The following is a 13,143-nucleotide window of genomic DNA, read 5'->3' as shown; positions in this document are numbered from 1 at the left end:
TCATTTCCTCAGATTACCATGTAGGGCATGATTCATGTCCACTTTCAAGTCAGGTGTCCTCATGCCCCCTGTGAGATACTGTGCTTCAGGCAGTGTGTGGCCATGGAAGCTATGCAGTCTCCGCCTTGGATCGACGACAGTCCCAATGATGCCTGTCACTCCTACCCCAGACCTGGGTTTTCCATGAACCTTCCCTGTTGCAATTTCACTGGACAGCATGGTAAAAGCAGCCCTAGGAGGGTGTTCTCTTGCCTGGTTTCGTACGAATGCCCTCTGTAATCCCTACATGGACGAGTACAGCACTGATGCCTTGAAAGCTGGTTGCTGGTGAAGCCCGAACAGAAAAGTTTGTCAATTATCTGGGTGTGATACCTCATTCCTGTTAAGTCCAACACTTGAAAGGCTGAGGCAAAAAGACCAGGAGAATCAGGAGTTCAAGGCCAGCCTGGGCTGTATGAGACCTTGCCTCAAGAAAAAAAAAATAAAAATAAAAATGAATAAATAAATAAAAAGGAAAATCTCAAGCTGAACATACCACATCTCTAGTTTCTTATGGCTGTGTAGGGACAGGAAGCAGCCACAGCATCATGCCTTTGTGCCCCTGGACTTCTCCACAAGGCAATGTGATTACTTCCATAGCCTAAGGCCCTTGTGGGAGGTCTCCAATAGACGCACTCCTAAAAGACAGTCATCTATAAAGACAGCCTGGATAGGGAGATTGGAACTTCTAATAATTCATATAGAAGCAAAACCAAGGAGCACTTGGGTTAACTTTCTTTTTTTCTTTAGAACAACTGTAAAGTTTTCGGCGTACACCCTGCCCTCTTCAACATCTAAATCAGATACAACCACATGAACTGAAGTACATGTGTCGAAGGTGTACAGCTTGAAGGTTTTGGTGAATGCATGTACTTAGATAATAGCCCACCTGAGGTCAGCCAGTTGCCACCACCCCAGCAAGGACTTCGTTTCTTTTTCTTCTGAATTGAAGTTCCTCATTTCCTACCCACCAAGGGCAACCGCGAGCCTAATTTGGTTTAGGTTTCCTAGATCCATTTTGCCTGCTCCTGAATTTCATTTGAATGGTCTAATGTAGTATGTATTCTTTTGTGTCTGGCTTATACATTCTGCTCTGGAGACTTGTTCATGTTTTCACAAGGATTAGCAGTTAGCTCCTTTTTATTGCTAGGCAGTGTTGTGTTAGATGATTTGTTTATCCATTCTCCTTCTCAAATACATTTGGGTGTTTTCCAGATTTTCAATATAATGAATAAAGTGGCTACCAGCATTTGTCATATAGTTATATTTTTTTTGTGAATTTATTTTATTGCTTTTGGTTAAAAGATAGGGGTAGAAACGCCAGAGCCTAAGTTTGGTGTGTGTTCAACTCTTTTGGAAATTGCCAGTCTGCTTCTCACAAAATGGATTTTGTTAATGAAGCCAATTGTCCTACAAAGTGAATTTTTACATTTCGTTTTATATTTGTTTTTGTCTTAAGGTATTGATATAGATGGGTATGTATTCTTCTGAAATGTATTCTTCAGTATCAGATTAATTACATCATTTTAGTTTTCTAATAAGTATTTTTGAATTGGTCACAAAACAAATTAAAATCTGGAAGATTCATATTGGAAAAAATTGAAATCTGTTACATACTTTGTTTTCTTTAATATTCAATATATGCAAAAACTCCTGGAACATGTGTTAGTCATAAAGTATAATCATAAAGTGGAGGTTTGTAAATCTTCCATGTTTGCAAGAATTTTGTGTGTGCTTAGGAGATGCCCCTCTTCCCTCCAAGAGAACAAATACCCTTCATTCATCTTTTATATAATTAATATATTTATTTCTATAACCACATACTGAATTTTGTTGGTCAAAAAAAGTTCATTTTTTTTCCTTTGCATTCAAGAGCTTCATCAAAATAGTGTCATGCTGTGTGGCTTTTTGGAACATGAATAGGCTTTCTCCACATCCTGTCTGGAAGATCTTGCCCTTGATAGCCAAGACTTTAGTTCACTCCTTTACTGTGGATTAAGATCATTCTGGAAACTGGTCACCACATACCACACTACCTAGGACACAATGATCTGGGCTATGTCTCACATGTCCACTGCTTACACATCAGACCTTTGGAGAGTCTGGTACACTGAACAAAATAATTAGATCTGAGGCTGCTACCAAGTAAAAAAAAATATTTTTAATGAAAACAAGAAACTCCTTTCTGCTCAAAAAGGAAGAATGTGTAAGATGCTTAGGGAAAATGATGTGAAACAAAATGTGTGAGCCACCATGCCTGTAGGGGTGAAACACGCAGGGTTTTATTTCCAGGGTCGAAGAAAAGTAAGTTTGGGTAGGCAGAAGGAAATCACCAAGAAAAGTGAGAACCAACATCTTTTTCAGTGCTAAGATAGAGCCTAAAAGCAAGGTCAGTTTCATCTTACCTTCCAAATATTAAGCATTCAGATTCTCTGTCTAAAAATATTCATCTCATTGACCTTGAATACATTCGGAAAACATTCAAAAATTCACAGGTAAAGTGTAATTTTTGGTAAAACAAACACATAACAACTAAAGGCTTCCACTACAAATAACCGTTATTTCTCTTTGTTCTATAAACTTCTGTTTGCAGGAACAAATGTACAAACATTTTCATAACTAATATTAAAAGCATATTGCATTTAAAGATTTCATGCTTCACAAACCTAAGAATCACTGGTAAACTTTGCCTTAATCAACAAATATGCATCAAAACATTCTGAAATCAAATCTAATGTTATTCCTTTGCATTTGAATTATCTGCTGAGAGAAGTATTAAGACTCGCTTCGATGCAAGGGAATGCTCTGAAGAAATACTTTACAACTAGGAGACTGAATTTATATTTTAAAATGATGCATGATAAATTAAAGTTCTAATATATTTATTTTTTAACGTCCAGAAATATCTAAAACTGGAAGAATACTTAAAACTAAGGCAAGTTTCAGCTAAAGAAAATAGCCCTGCATGTGTAATTTTTTTCTTTCCTTTTAAAATGTCCCTTCTATACAGTTGATTCACTGAACATAGCTCACAATTTCCAAGGGAAAAACTGATTCAGGCGATACAGAAAAACATGGGCTTAGTTCCCTCTACGGTAGCTTTTGATTTGTCTTCAGCTCTAAATTTAATAAATCCTCTATGAAAGATGGGATGCATAAGTGTAATGCCGAAATCTTTTACTATTGGAGTAAATGAAAGAAACCTTTCTTTGCTACAGAACGGCTCCTCTCCACCAACCAGACAGTCCGACTGTTTACGAGAAAAACACTTCTATTTGATCCAGACATTTACAAGACTTATGAGCCATCTTTTTATTTATTGTGGATATCAATTAGCCTGAGTCATGAAGCCCGACCGCATTAAGGGCGACACGTGATTCAATCACTATTTTTAAAAGTCCACGTATTTCAAACTCTTCTCTCCAGCCATTGCTGGTTTCTCCCCCTTTGAGACCTGGCCTCCGCAGTGTTTGTTCGTTAGATGGCAGTCCCGGGGAAGCCTCGTCTTGGGGAAACCTCTCCTCTGGCACATTCGCGAAAATCACGGAGGAGACTTGGGCTGGTGCTAGTTTCTAGTTACTTACGGATCAAGTGAAGCTAGGGGGACTCGGAGGGGAGGGGGATTTGAGGCAGGTGCGGGTGGGTTTCTGCAGTGGCCACTGAACCCGGGTGAATGCCACACGTTCCTTGGTTGGGAACCAAGCCAAACATCGCGTCCGGGGTCGGGGTACCCGCCCGCGAATCCTTCCTTGGGAATCCTTCGGACACGCCCCCTAGCTCCGGGTTCCCCGCAGCCCGACACGCGCTGCAGTCCCTCTCCGCAGCTGCCCACGTGGTGGAGCCCGGAACAGCGCGGTGCGGTGGAGCGCCCTCAGGGCGGGAGATGGGGATGGGAGGCCCGGCCAGCACGACCCAGCAGAGCCGATCCCCGACTCGGGGCCCCCACATTTCCTCCCCCGGAGGGAGGGAGGCGACATTCCCCGAGCCAGCCTTCCCGGGCGGCCGCCGCGCCCTCTGGCGGCCGTCGCGGAGACGCGCCCTGGGCGTGAGGGGCCGTCTGTCTGGGTCCCCTTTCCAGGGCTGGGGGGCCCGCGGTGGGATCGCTGTGCTTCGAGAAGAGCCACGCGGACCGCGCCCTATCCTCTCCCCGGCTGCGTGCAGGCACCGGAATACCCGGGGAGTGCCGCCACGGACGCCCAAGTCTGGCGTGGAAAGTGCCCTGCGTAACAATCTTCGGGGGTCCCCTTTCCCCCAGGTGTGTCCCTCCCGCCGCGCCCGGGCTTCCCACCACGCTGCGAAAAAATGCGGCATGCATGCACTTATTTATTTATTTTGCAACAGCTGCAAGAAACAATGAAGCTTTTTCCACCGAGCAGGCCGGCGCGCTCTCCAGCCGCGCTGTTGTTGTTTTCAATGAAGCTACGGGGCCGCACTCCCCGCCCACCGCGCCCGCAGCCTGCCCGCTGGCCCGCACGCCCCGCCGCCTCCCGGGCCACCGAGTCCCACCGGCGCCCGGGGCATTGTTTTTTGGAGTCCTGCGGGAGGGGAGGGTGCATACTGGGCTGGCCGGCGCAGTGCGGGTGGGGGCGGAAGCGTGGGCGCGCGCGTGGCTCAGTGTGCACGCCGGGGCCAGCGCGGGTGGAGGCGCGGGGGGCGGTGCCTCCCTAGCCCGGCTCCCCACGCCCGCGCTCCGCTCCGCACGTCCCTGCGATCCCGAACTCCGGCTCTTGGCGCCTGCCGAGTCGGGGCCCGGCCCTCGGCGCGCCGGGACTGCGGCTGTGGCCGCTTGGAGTGTGCGCGCGGGCACGTGTGCGCGGCCCCGAGAGCGCGCGCGTAGAGCCCCCAGTGTGTGGCGGCGGCGGCGGCGCGGTGAGGCTGAGGCTCTTGTTTACCAGCATTAACTCCGCTGAGCGGAAAAAAAAAGGAGGGGGGGGAGGGAGGACCTAGGAGGAGCGAGCGCACCGGGCGAACTCCGGAGAGGCGAGCGACAGGGAAGCCGCCAGCGAGCCTGTCCCGGCGCGCCCGGCGCTCGCAGACCCTCGGCCCCGCTCCTCGGACCCTCCACGCCTCTCCCGCGCCTGCGAGAGCTCCACGGGGCGCGGCGCGCTCGGCTTTGACCTTCAGCGAGCCGGAGCCCCCGCGCACGGAGTCGGCGGCGGGCGGGGGCCGACGCGGGGCGGCGGGAGCGCTGAGCGCTGCACAGCCGCCGCTTTGTGTATGTGTATGTGTGTGCGTGTGTGTGTGCGTGTGTGTGTCCTGGATTTGGGAAGGAGCTCGCGGCGGCGGCGGCGGCGCTGAGGGAGGAGGAGGAGGCGGCGGCGAGCGGAGCCCAGAGGAGGAGGAGCCGGAGGAGGGGGAGCCGCTCATTCATTTCCACTCCGCATATCTGCCCCTCGCCGGCCTCGCCCGCGCCCGGGACTTCGGACCAGTCTCGCCAACTGCGTGCGTCGCGCTCTCCCGCCTCGGAGGCTTGGGCGGTCGCTCTCTCCGGGGATCTGGGGGCGTTTGTCCTCGCCTGCGGCGATTTGGGCTTTGCTCCTCTTTCGGTAACAGTTTTTCCCCCCTCTTCTGCATCTCTGGGTTTGCAAATGGAGGCCGACGACGCCGACAGCCCGCCCCGGCGCGCCCCGGCTTCCCGACTCCGCCGCGCCGTGGGCCGCTGCTGCCGGCGCTAAGGGGCCGCCCCGCGCCACCCTCCCCGTCCACGCCGCCTTCCGAGGATTGTCGCCTGCGCTGCGCTCTTGTTTTTGGACGAGAGTGAGAACTGAGTTGAAGACTTTTTTTTTTCTCTTTTCTTTTTTCTTTTTATTTTTTGAGAAAAGAGAATTTTGTCCCAAATAAAAGGAATGAAGTCTGGCTCCGGAGGAGGGTCCCCGACCTCGCTGTGGGGACTCGTGTTTCTCTCCGCCGCGCTCTCGCTCTGGCCGACGAGTGGAGAAAGTGAGTATCTGCCCGCCGCCCTCGGCCACTGCGGGAACTTTTCCTCCGAGGGGCTGCGCCCTGTTTGGGAAAACCCAGTTGCCACGGGCGCAGCTGTCGGACTCACTCCGGGGCTCGGGAGCGGAGGGTGGGGCTCTCCCGGAAGGCCGGAGCGGAGAGGGGCCAGAGCTCCCAGCCTTGGAGCCCCACCGGCCCTGGTTCAGCGCATCCGAGCGCGGGAAGGGCCTCGGAGCTTTCTCTTTCGCTGTCCCGGGAGCGCTGTCCCGCTCGCGGCCTGGTGGGTGGGCAGCACTTGTTCCCCGGCGGTTCAGGAGCAGCCCACGCGTGGGCACTTGATGGGGAACTTGGTGTCTGGGTGGGGACTCGACCCACCTTCTCTCCCCCGCCACCTTCGCCTCTCCCCACCGCTGCGCGCGGGCCTCTCCGCACCCAGCGCCCATCCCGCTCAGCGCACTCCGGTGACAGCACCTTGGGAGGCTCCACGGGTGGCTGCTGGGGTAGACCGAGTGCACCTTGGTGGCGTTCTGGAGCCTTCTGCCCCGCGGGGTGCAAGTTGTCCTTGAGGGGGAGGTGCGGAGTGGGGGAGGCCTCGCGGCCCCAGGACACGTTTCCAAACATCACGGCGCGGCCTCCTGTCGCCCAAGTTGTTTGGCCCATCAAGCTCCTTGAGTTCTTGGCCTTATGGCATCTCATGAGCCGGTGGGCGTCTAGTCCCCATTTCCCTCACGGTTTGGTGACTCGGGGCTGTCCAGTGTGGCTCTGGGGTTCAGGGACTTTTCCCTAGGAAAGTGTGAGCTTGGGACCTTCTTCATACTCCTTCTGGGGTGGGGGGACTTGGATCCTCAATTTTTAGGGTCCTTGGGCAGTTTCTCAGTTTTTACCCAGCCCTGGACACCTCTTCTTCCGAAAAGCGTCTAAGTAAGACGTGGTAGGGGCATCATCCCATGCGCAGAGCCGACGTGCTTTTCCACACACATGTGCTCTCAGCGCGGATTTAGGTGCACCCACAGCCAAACGACCACGAGGGGACACCTGGACGCCCGGCCCGGGGGGAGAGGTGTCCTGTGCGGTGGTTTGGGCGGCGTCAGGATCTGGAGCACGGTAGTGAAGGGGCGGTTGTTTTGTTTTGCGAGCGCAGAGCCCTGGCCTTGGTTTTGTTGTGGCCAGAGTTGTGTTGCACTGCCACCGCCCCCCCCCCCCCCCGCCCCGCACTTCCTTTGTACATACTTAATAAGCGGTATCGCTCCTCGCTCGCTATCGCTTGCAATCTGATAGCTTTTGTTTTGGTGGTGTCGGGTAGAAGTGCGTGCATGCGTGTGTGTGTGTGTGTGGGGGGGTGTCTCTGGGAGTGAGAACTCTACAGTGGCAGGAGGAGGGCAGAAGGAGGAGGGGGGTTTTTCTCGAGAAAAACAATGTGGCATACTGGTACTTTTGAGATGGTAGAGTAATTTGAACACGATTAAAAGTTTAAATTCAGTCTCTGAGCTGGGGCTGGGGAGGTGAGGGCGTGCGGATGAGTAATGGTTGCAGAATGTATGCAGGTGGTGCCTATTAACTTCGAAAAATCACGACGAAGCCTTGAGTTAGCAAGGGGGGGCACGATGGAGGCTGCGCGGGGCGTGCGGCCCCACCATTGGGGTGGTTAACAAAGGCTGTTTCTATAAACAAACCCCTGAACCTCTTTTAAGTAACGTCTACGACGGAGCATGAGCAGATCTTTATAGAATTATAGCTGTTTACTGCCTAGAGCAAGGCGCAGACTGGGGCCGCCCCACAAATCTGGGCTCTCCTGTCCTTTGTTTTCCAAACTTTGAGCACACTGGATTGGGCGAAAGGCTTCTGGCTCCCTCCTACTCAGTCCTTTAGATGGTGTTTGGGGGCAGGGTGGATTTCCATCCTTTAAGGACTAAATATGGTTTAGAAGACACTAGGAAACGAGTCCATTTTACTATGGCATCCTATTGAACTCTGTGTGCTTTGTCTACTTCTGTTATTTAATAGTAGAAGTTCTGAAATGCGAAGTAGCAGCGATGGCCTTGCTTCTCGGGGCAGGGCGCAGACGTCTGAACCAGGTTGAGTCTGGGTCTCCGGGAAGAATATTCTTTGTTCAGAACGAGGACAACGGGAGGATGTTTGAATGTGTGTTGTTTTAATGCTGCTCATCCCAAGGCTTTCTTAAAATGTGATGGATGTCTAGAAAGCGCCCGGAGTCCTGGTTATGGGCTGCTGAAGTTCTGACTCACGGCAGGCAGTGACTGCCCGTTACAGTTGAAGGGGTCCATGAAGCATAGGCACACCGTCTGTAAGGTGTAGTAGACCCACTGAACTCAGACGGAAGGCCCTGGATCCCAGCAGAGGCAGGCTTCGAGTTAGGGATTGGTGAGTCTTTGAAGTGGGACAGTAGTGGGGTGTTTTCATCTTTCACTTGGGACTGTGGAAGTTTCTTGATGCAAAGGCCGCCTTGCAGACATGTTTGCTTTGTAGCAAGATGCTGAGCAGAGATTCTAAACAAGGGAACTGAGGAGGTATGAGTGGCAGCCAGATAATCTAGGACTGTTTTCTGTTTGAAAATGCACCGTACACTTTGGAGTTACTGTGGCCAGCTCCTAAAAAGGATTTAGTCATCTTTCTGCCTAGGGCACAGTAGCATCCTATTGTCAGAGGAAAGGAGGTACCCGTGGAATGTTGGTGTTTAAGGACCTTAGTTAGTGTTATCTACCAGAAAGAGAACCCAGAATAAGAACTTTTGAAAGAACCTAAATAGCAAATTATAGTTTAGGTTTCTTTGCAGGGAAATAGCAAGTCAACTGTACTTTATGGAGGGACAGGCCGGTGGGAAGTCAGGGCTTGAAGTTTATTTAAAAGGTCTTATGTATGAATTGTGGAAAGGATTAGAAGAGAAGGACTCAGTGAAATATGCCAGGGTTGAATAGAGGGGCCTTTAAAATACTACAAATAGAGAAAGAAGTCCGTTATAAAACATCAAATCTTCTATGATCCTGTTTATGTGAAATGTTCAGCCAATCCATAGAGACAGAGCTATTGATCCCCAGTTGCGGGGGGAGGAAAAGCTGGGGTACAGGAGTTTTTTTAGGGAGTGATGAAAATGTTCTAACCTCAGTTTTTGGTGATGGTTACACAACTCTGAATATACCAAAAAAACAAAAAAAGGCATTGAGTTGTGTGTTTGTAAACAGCTGTCTTGGGATGTGTGATAACATCTGGACCAATTTTTGTTTTTAATTGCAAAGACTGGGAAAAATACATTGTGCCGCCTAGGAGGTAGGATTTGGCTAAGATTATTCAGTAAACATTATTGCAGGTTGGTATTGCTCTTTTTTGTTTCTTTTCTAAATTTGTGAGTTTTTAAGGTTTATGAACTAGTGCAATACAAATCGATAATCAGAGCTCTGACAGCAGGAATCGGATGCCAGGCAAAAAATGGACAAACGGAGAAAAAAGAATCTTGATTATTTTTAGCTTGATGATGGAGTGGTTGAACTTAAAACAACAACACACAGATACTAATGGTAGTGTAATTTTTTTTTTGATAGTAAAAATTCTCAAACTGAACCTAAATTGATGGTCTGTCTGGATAGTTTAGGAGCCTGTTTGTGTCTGCAGGCTTCCAACAAAGAAATAATATGTTGTTTTGAGCAGGGAAGGAAGTTCATCTCTCTTGTATTAATTACAAGTGGTGGTGATGGCAGAAGAACTGCTTCTTTTTTCTTTCCTCAAGAAATAAAATTTAAATTAAAACACTCCACAATCGGAGTACATGGAACTTGGTTGGTTGTTTAGGAGTCTATATTGCCTTAAAATTTTTTTAAATGAAAAATTAAAATTTCTTAGAAAAGATTTAAGAGTACACTCAAACCATTGTGCTTTTAATTTTAACTAAATGTACATTGCCTTTTCCATAGGAACAGACATAGAAAGTAATGTTTGTACTGGTTTAGTCTTTTTCTCAAAGTTATTGGTGAAAATATTTTTCTGCCTTTATTGTTGCAAGGTAGGTCAGTAATGACCACCAGCTGTACCATTTTCACTCCTTGTCCGTCCTTCCTTCCTTCCTTCCTTCCTTCCTTCCTTCCTTCCTTCCTTCCTTCCTTCCTTCCTTCCTTCTCTTGAGGTACTTTTATTTCCTTTTTAATTTGGTTTGTACTACAAGGAACTGGATCCTTGAACTAGCCAGTAGTTAGTGGGCTCCTACTGTCTGAAAGCCAGACTGGTGCTAGATACTGAATTCACCAACAGAGAAAGGACTTCCTTCCTAATACCTTTGGGGCACTTTCCATGTATTTGCTTGAAAAGAAGTTCCTTGAAAAATCCTATCTCCCTCCCCCCCCCCGGCCCCCCCCAGACCTTCACAGACCCCCACCCCCACCCCAAGACCTAGCATGCATTTTCAAGACCCTTTACAAAACAGTTTTTGTAGGGTTGGCTAGTCTGGTGGATAGCCAGTGCTACACTGTTCTTACCCTATGACAGGTTCCCTGGTGTTGGAATTTCACCCTAGACCGTAGCTTATGGGTATCTGTCTAATCAGGCGTGTTTGTAACAGTGGTGTAACAGTGGCTAAAACTGTGCATATTGTATAATGGGTGTGCTCATGCTCCTGTAACCCTAATAAGCCAAAGTCTGAGGCAGGAGGATCACCAGTTTGAGGGCAGCCTGTGCTACATAGTGAAACCCTGTCTCGAGATCAAATAGCAACAAAATAAAAATTAGTCCCAGGTGTGTTCATAAATATTGTCTGGCAGGATTCAAATTTCAGGAAAGGTGGGACCAGTTTTAGAGGTCTCCAAGTATACGTAGATTCCATAGCTTTGAGGTAGTCATTAGGAAATGTTAAGAATTTCACATATTTTTGTGATTTAAAAATGGACTTGTGTTTTAAAAGAATGAGGGATAAGAGCAAGATGAAGAGGCAATAATACCTTAAACGATTTTTTTTTTTTTTTTTTTTGAGACAGGGTTTCTCTGTAGCTTTTGGAGCCTGTCCTGGAACTAGCTCTTATAGACCAGGCTGGCCTGGAACTCACAGAGATCCGCCTATCTTTGCCTCCCGAGTGCTGGGGTTAAAGACGTGTGCCACCACTGCCCAGCGATTTTTTTTTTTAAATTATAAAACACACAAGATCAGTTTTTCTCTGGTTATGATTTTCTCTGTTTTGTTTTCAAAACTCATTTAAAACTCAACTCCAGAAGTATTTATGCCCGGAGGCCAGCTTGCTTTGAGCTGCTTTTCTTAGCCACTGTATGACAGGTGCTGTCTGAGCCCTAGAAACAAGCTGTTTTCCTGTTGGACTAAGTATGTAAAGCGTACTCACGTGCTGTGGCTACAGCTCTTGACTTCTCCGCCTGGGATGTTCCGAAGGAAACACCGAACACTTGAAACACAGCAGACTGAATAGTGGGCGGTGTGCTCTGAAGGAGCCTCCTGTAAATAGCCTTTGGTCTTAGGTCAGCAAGAGGAAGTTTTCCCGTCCCTTATAAAGATGTGTGATTTGGCTTAAACTCGGAGTGGATGCGGTCCTAGTGTTTCGCGACACTGAGATCTGTGGACACCGAGGAGAACATGGTGCCTGATATTTACAAAGATGATCATTAAAACATGTACAGATGCCCTCAGTTCCCTTGCCCCATGGATCTGATTTGTTTAGAGATGAGGACATGGGTTTGTAAGTAAACAGTGGGTCTTTAAACATAACCTTGGCACGATGAAGTCCATTTCTTTTGTTGAAGCGTTTGAAATTGACTAACAATAGTAGTATCTTTGGGTTTGTTGCCTGCGGATTTCTTGAAAATGCTGCGGTGTGTTTTCGGTCATCTGAGCTCACATTTTACATTTCTGCAGATTTTTTTTTTTTTTTTTTATCAAATGCCAGTTTCAGTAGGATGGATTAACATGTTGGATTTCAGAATCTTAAGGTCGGTGTGTCTTGAGCTGAGACTTTATCCGTCGTCTTCCTTTTAAATACATGCTGAATACTCACAAGGCTCCGTTCTCCAGGTTAGAAGTACTGATACTAGAATGAGTCTGGCCATTAGTTTGTTTTCAATGTATTGAACCATAGAAATTATTGCCATGTTTGCTTAAAGAACTAAGAAACTAGTAAGAAAGGCTTACATTTCTCTTTCTTTTGGGTCCCAGACTGTAAGGATTTATACACTCACAGATTGCTGTTCAGACTTTACTTGACTAGAACAGAAAGCGGAATCTCCTGTGCTGAGGGCTGGACAGCTGGGGCTGCAGTAACTTCCACAGGATAACGATGCTGCTCTTCGGTTTTATATTTAGCCTCAGCTTGGTTCCTGCTGGTATGGGATGTGTTCCTGAAGCTTAGGGACCATCCCTCTATGCTTCCTGATGGGCTTGACACTTAGACTTTCTCGTTTGGAGCATCTGGTGACCAGCTACAGAGAGAGGGAGAGAATGTGACTGTGATGGAAGCGTGCATTGCATAGAGAAGGACGCCAATCTCAAATTGTTTACTTTGCAATGGAATGACAGAAATGACTTTTACAAGAATCGGAGTTTGTTTACTTGGTTTTGTTTCTCTAGAGATGGTCTTGCTGTGTAGCCCTCCTGCCTCAGCGTCCTGAGTACTAGGATCATTTGTAGGCCTGAGCTACCACACTTAGTGGGACTTTTTGTTTTTGTTTTTTGTTTTTCGAGACAGGGTTTCTCTGTAACTTTGGAGCCTGTCCTGGAACTAGCTCTTGTAGACCAGGCCGCCCTTGAACTCACAGAGATCCGCCTGCCTCTGCCTCCCGAATGCTGGAATTAAAGGCGTGCGCCACCACCGCCCGGCTGGCAAGACATCTTTTAAAGGACTTTAGAAAGTAGTTTATCATTATTGCAGAAAGTTCCTGGTAGTGGGAGCTGGAACCTTAAAACTTTATTCTTTATCTCCCATCTCAGTGCAGGAGTTACAGAGTTACTCATGGTGTGTACACCTGTCTTTGTGTGCCTGTGTGTGCACTCATCCATCCGGATTGACTGACGACAATGTGAGGCTGTTGGGCGTCTGTGTAGTTAAACTTGTCAGTTTCTTTTTATTTATTTATTTTTAAGTTTTTTGGTTTTTCGAGACAGGGTTTCTCTGTGGCTTTGGAGCCTGTCCTGGAATTAGCTCTGTAGACCAGGCTGGTCTCGAA

At 48.3% G+C, this 13,143-nt stretch overlaps 1 protein-coding gene across 1 annotated transcript in view; it reads left to right on the top strand.

Annotated features, from left to right (window-relative positions):
- Window positions 1–5,861: 5,861 nt before the first annotated feature.
- Window positions 5,862–13,143, top strand: part of Igf1r (insulin like growth factor 1 receptor) — a 277,878-nt gene continuing 270,596 nt past the window's right edge. The window contains exon 1 of the mRNA XM_005357770.3: window positions 5,862–5,979. Within this exon, the coding sequence (XP_005357827.1) occupies window positions 5,886–5,979 (94 nt within the window). The 5' untranslated portion in view covers window positions 5,862–5,885. The remainder of the gene's footprint in view (window positions 5,980–13,143) is intronic.

This window comes from Microtus ochrogaster, chromosome 22, assembly GCF_000317375.1.
Source record: "Microtus ochrogaster isolate Prairie Vole_2 chromosome 22, MicOch1.0, whole genome shotgun sequence".
NCBI classification, from domain to species: domain Eukaryota; kingdom Metazoa; phylum Chordata; class Mammalia; order Rodentia; family Cricetidae; genus Microtus; species Microtus ochrogaster.
Note: the sequence above shows the minus strand (reverse complement) of the source record. Positions and strands in the feature narration are given on the sequence as shown.